Here is a 5,981-nt window from a genome sequence, read left to right as displayed (position 1 = left end):
AAAAAAAAAAAAAAAAGAAAGAAAAAACTAAATTTCTCTTCTAGCTATTATTGTTCATTTTTACTTGTCAAAAACACAACAATTTATAATAAAATATTTTCAAATATTCATATTGCTGAAGTGTTTTCGTCTTGCAAAACTAAATCTCAATACACATTATACAACTATCAGTTTTTCCTGTATTGTGGCACTTTTCAAACACCATTCTGTTTTCTGTTCCTTGTGGTGTAACTTCTTTATATATCTCATACAATCTCTTTCTGTTTGTGGCTGGCTCATATCACTTTGCAAAATGTCATCAAGATTTATCTGTGTAGTTGTTAGAGTATTTTCTGCTTTTTGAAAACTGAGTATTCCAGTATTTTTACATTTCAAATTATATATATTGAATAATTTGGTGACAGAAACTAGCATTGTTTTTACCTTTTGGCTTTCAGTAACAATGTTACAATTATGGGTATGCAAATGACTATATGACCATATATGTGAAAGTTTATGTGTTGCATTCTATTGGATTTGTCTTGTTTTCAGCTTGATACTCATACCAAATTGCTTTAATTCTGTAGCTTTGTAATCCTTTTTGAAGTAAGAAATTATAATGCCTCCAACATTTTTTTTTTTGAAGATTGTTGGATCGTTCGTTGTCTCTTGCGATAGCACTCTGCATTTGCTATTGCTATTTTTTTCAAAAATGCAATGAGAAATTTGAAAAGCATTGCATTAAATCTGTAAATTACATTAAATAGTATAAACATCTTTACAATATTAATTATTTTAACCTTTGAACAAGAGCATGCTTGCGTGTATTGTTTAATTTCTATATATTTGTGAATTTTTCAATTTTTTTCCATTGTTTTATATTCTTATTCCATTTTGTTCATAGAAAGTAATCCATAAATTTTAGGGTTTTTTTTTTTTTTTTTTTTGACACAGAGTCTCTGTTGCCCAGGCTGGAACGCCTGCCTCCTGGGTTCAAGCGATTCTTGTGCCTTAACCTCCTGAGTATCTGAGGGATTATAGGTGCATGCCACCAGGCCCAGCTAATTTTTGTGTTTTTGGTAGAAACAGGGTTTCGCCATATTGGCCGGGCTGGTCTCAAACTCCCGACCTCAGTTGATCCACCCGCCTTGGTCTCCCAAAGTGCTGGGGTTATAGGCATAAACCCAAAGTTTTAGGTGTTTTTTGTTTTGTTTTGTTTTTGTTTTTGTTTTGAGACAGAGTCTCGCTTTGTCGCCCAGGCTGGAGTGCAATGGTACAATCTTGGCTTACTGCAAGCCCTATCTCCTGGGTTCATGCCATTCTCCTGCCTCAGCCTCCCAAGTAGCTGGGACTACAGGCGCCTGCCACCACTCCTGGCTAATGTTTTGCATTTTTAGTAGAGACGGGGTTTCACCGTGTTAGCCAGGATGGTCTCGATCTCCTGACCTCGTGATCCACCCACCTCGACCTCCCAAAGTGCTGGGATTACAGGCATGAGCCACCGTGCCCTGCCAGGTGTTTAGTTAGTTAGTTAGTTAGTTAGTTTTATTTTTATTTTTATTTTTTGAGACAGAGTCCTGCTCTGTCGCGCTGGCTAGAGTGCAGGAGCTGTGGTTTCCACTCACTGCAACTTCCGCCTCCCAGGTCCATGCGATTCTCCTGTCTCAGCCTCCCAAGTAGCTGGGATCACGGGCATGCACCACTATACCCGGCTAATTTTGTATTTTCATGTTGGCCAGGCTGGTCTTGAACTCCTGACCTTAGGTGATCCACCTGCCTCGGCCTCCCAAAGTTCTGGGATTACAGGTGTAAGCCACTGCGCCTAGCTCAAAATTTTAATTTTAAAACATTTGTTTACATTTATTTTTTTGACCTAACAGGTGGTCTATCAAAAAGAATGTTGTATGAGCTATCGCAAAGGGTGTTTTTCCTGATGTTGAGAAGTGTTCTCTATAACTGTTAGAAATACTGGTTTTATACTGCCCTCAAGTCTGCTGTTTGCTAATATTCTCTTTTATTATTATTATCAGAGAATGTGAGGTATCAAAATATCCTGCTATAATTACATTGCTTTTTATGTGTTTCTTCAATTATGTCAATATTTACCTTACATATTTGGAACCCTAATGTGAGATACACACGTACACACACGTGCGCATATGTCCAGATTTTTCATAGTTTCCCAGTGAATAAATCTATTATTGCTTAATGCCCTTCTTTGTCTTTTTGGAATTTTGACTTCATATATATTTTATATAATTTGAGTTTTTCACTCAAGATGTAGCTCATGTAATACTAATTTGAACTTTTCTCCTCTCATTTGGTTAATATCTAGATAAAATGCTTACTTCAATGTTGCCACTTTCAGGCTTTATTATTATTAGTTCTAAACTGACTCTTGTAGAAAGGCAAGTTGGGTCTTGAGTTTTAATTTTTTTGAATAAATCCCTTTATTGAAACTATGTCTCTTGATTAGAAAGTTAATTATACATATATGTAAGTAATTTTCTGAAAGACAAAGACTTCCTGTTATTTCATTATTTTATTTGATTCTTGTATCTTTATCCCTCGTTTTCTGTCTTTGTGTCTGTTTCATTTTAGTATTGATAAGGTTTCACTTTCTTTTTTCTCTTGGGTGTCTACATAGATACTTTCTTTGTGGTACCTTGGGGATTACATAAAACCTCTAAAAGATAAAACAGTATATATTTAATCTGGTGAAAAATGAACTTCAGTTATATACAAAAATTTTTCCTCATTACATCTGCCCTCAACTTTGTTATTGATATTGCTGATTATATCTTTTTAAGTTGTATATTTATTAACATATTTAAAATACTTTCTGTGCTTTTATTTTTCTAATTTTAGAGAATAATTATAAATGTTTCCTGTCTCATTATGAGAATGCTAAGGAATTCTATTATTGTGTATGTATGTTTCCCAGGAACTTATGTATTTTTATATGATTGTGTTTTCTTGCATCATGTTATTTTCACTGGAAGAAACTTTTTTCAGCATCTTTGATAAATAGGCCTTCTATAGTGCCAATATACTGTCTCAGGATTTGTTTATTTTAGAAGGTCTTTATTATTATTATTATTTTGGTACGACATTTTTGCTGGTGATTATTCGTCTCATTTGACAGCTACTTCAGGGCTTTGACAATATCACAGTTTTCTTCTGGCATGCAAAATTATCTTTTGAAAAACTCACTCTTTATTGTGTAACTCTATGCTTACAAATGACACATCACTTTCATCTTGAAGCTCTTCCGATTCTCTCTTATCTGTGACATTTTAAATTGTTCTTATAGATGTGTGTTTCAGTTTGTGGAACTTCCTTATTTTTATACCATTTTTTCTTTAGAATTGGTTATTATCTCTTTTTGTGATTTTTACCTCCACAATTCCTGTTTTTAAAATGCTTTTATAATGATTGCTTTCTGAAAATTTCATGATTTTTTGAAGGGGCCGTGTTGCCCTAATATTTTGTATACATTGTAATCTTTGATTGAGACTTGGACATTTAAGAAAAAAAAGCCACCTGTCACAATCTTTAAAATGTAGCTTTATCCTGGCATAGTCTGAAACCAGTTGCCATGGCTAGACATTCTGGGAGCCTTTCAAACATATTCTTAGAATGTGTCTTATCTGAAATGTTTTATTTTCTAGTTTAAAAAGTTTATTTGCATTTATCACTTGCTACACTTGATCCCTTTCTGTGGTACTGCAGTCTCTCTGCTGCTGTGACATTTACCTTTGGTCTCAGCAGTCTCAAATTGTTATTCTAAAGTGTACTATTTTTTTCAGCGTTTTATTTAATGAGAGACTGAAACCAGGGTCTTGAGACCCCTAAAAGCGAGACATAAAAATATATGTGCCAATATTTTTCTTGTCTTTTAAATAGAAACAAGGAGTTGGCAATTTACTTCTAAGAATACTATGTTATACTGGGGAGAAGGGAGTTCTGTGTTGGGTTAATATAACAGACTTTTATTTTTCTTCATGTTGCTTTTTTTATTGTTTTCACCTGGGGCACTTCACACATTTATTTATAAATTTTCCAAAAATGTGTTTTCGTCAGTGTGTTTTTGTTACATTTTATATGTTTTTGAATAAATTAGAGCCTGTGTTATTTTGCTATGCCATCTTGGTTATACAGTTTATACAGTTTTATAGGTTAGATTTATAAAAAATATTTATCTGAGTCCAGTAAGTGGAGTAATTTGTTGTTTTAATTTCTTTTAGTTATGTGTTCTCATATTGCTGAAGACCTTTGGCCAGAGCAAGACATAAAAGATTTTTTCCAAAAAGTCATACTGAGGAGATATGATAAATGTGGACATGATAATTTACAATTAAGATTAGGCTGTAGAAGTGTGGATGAGTGTAAGCTGTGCGAAGGAGATTATAATAGACTTAACCAATATCTGACAACAACCCAGAGGAAAATATATCAATGTGATGAATATGAGAAAGTCTTTTATAAATTTTCAAATGTAGATAGACATAAGATAAGACATACTGAAAAGAAAACTTGCAAATGTAAGGAATGTGGTAAATCATTTTGCATCCTCTCACAAGTAACTCAACATAAGAGAATTCATACTAGAAAGAATTCCCACAAATGTGAAGAATGTGGCAAAGCCTTTAGCAAGTCCTCAGCCCTTACTCGACATAAGATGATTCATACTGGAGAGAAACCCCACAAATGCGAAGAGTGTGGCAAAGCCTTTAACAGGGTTTCACACCTTACTCGACATAAGATAATTCATACTGGAGAGAAACCCTACGAATGTGACGAATGTGGCAAAGCCTTTAACCGGTCTTCACACCTTACTGAACATAAGAAGAGAATTCATACTAGAAAGAAGCCCTACAAATGTAATGAATGTTGCAAAGCCTTTACCTGGTCTTCAGCTCTTACTACCCTTACTCAACATAAGATAATTCATACTAGAGAGAAACCCTACAAATGTGAAGAGTGTGGCAAAACCTTTAACCGGTCCTCAGCCCTTACTGGACATAAGATGAGTCATACTGGAGAGAAACCCTACAAACATGAAGAGTGTGGAAAAGCTTTTAACCGGTCTTCATACCTTATTCGACATAAGATGATTCATAATGGAGAGAAATCCTACACATGTAAACAGTGTGGCAAAACTTTTAACCAGTCTTCATACCTTATTCCACATAAGATAATTCATATTAGAGAGAAACCCTACAAGTGTGATGAGTGTGGCAAAACCTTTAACCGGTCTTCACTCCTTACTCAACATACAATAATTCATACTGGAGAGAAACCCTACAAATGTGAAGAATGTGGTAAACGTTTTAATCGTTTATCAAACTTTACTGTACATAAGAGAATTCATGCTCGAGAACCCCAATGAAGTGAAGAATGTGGCAAAGCTTGTAACCATTCCTCAATCCTTACTAAACATAAGGGAATTCATAGTAGTGAAACCGTACAAATATGAAGAATGTGGCCTGGATTTAACAAATCCTCAACATTTACTAAGCACAAAACAATTCATGAGAACTCATGTGGAAGATAAAGCCTAGAAATAAGAAGAATGTGACAAAGCCTTTGCAAGTTCTCAACACATAATTTATACTGGAAAGAAATCCCAAAGTATGAAGAATGTCACAAAGCCCTTAACAAGTCCTCAATTATTAACAGATATAAGATGTTTCCTACTGGAGCAAAACTCTACAATCCTAAATGTCACAGTGCTTTTAACAACACCTCAAACTTTTCTAAACATTAAAAAAAGAAGAAAAAAAGATTATACTATTGCAAAACTCTAGAAATACAAAGAATGTGAAAAAGCTTTTAAATGGTTTTCACACTTCACTGCAGGTAAAATAATTTATACTGGAGAAAACTGCAGGTATGAAGAATATAACTTTTTTTTTTTTTTTTTTTTTTGAGACAGAGTCTCACTCTGTTGCCCAGGCTGGAGTGTAGTGAGCTGTGATTGTGCTACTGCACTTTAGCCT

The 5,981-nt window shown here is 34.2% G+C and overlaps 1 protein-coding gene across 1 annotated transcript in view; it reads left to right on the top strand.

Annotated features, from left to right (window-relative positions):
* The window catches only part of LOC105522053 (zinc finger protein 257-like), a 46,203-nt gene that overhangs the window by 11,110 nt on the left and 29,112 nt on the right, over positions 1-5,981 (top strand). Inside the window, 5 exon segments of the mRNA XM_011956427.1 lie at positions 4,227-5,439; positions 5,441-5,466; positions 5,469-5,525; positions 5,662-5,711; positions 5,790-5,872. Of these exon segments, the coding sequence (XP_011811817.1) occupies positions 4,227-5,439; positions 5,441-5,466; positions 5,469-5,525; positions 5,662-5,711; positions 5,790-5,872 (1,429 nt within the window).

This window comes from Colobus angolensis, unplaced genomic scaffold (assembly GCF_000951035.1).
Source record: "Colobus angolensis palliatus isolate OR3802 unplaced genomic scaffold, Cang.pa_1.0 Scaffold417, whole genome shotgun sequence".
Lineage (NCBI taxonomy): Eukaryota > Metazoa > Chordata > Mammalia > Primates > Cercopithecidae > Colobus > Colobus angolensis.
The sequence above is the reverse complement of the archived record's forward strand: the minus strand, read 5'-3'. Positions and strand labels throughout refer to the sequence as shown.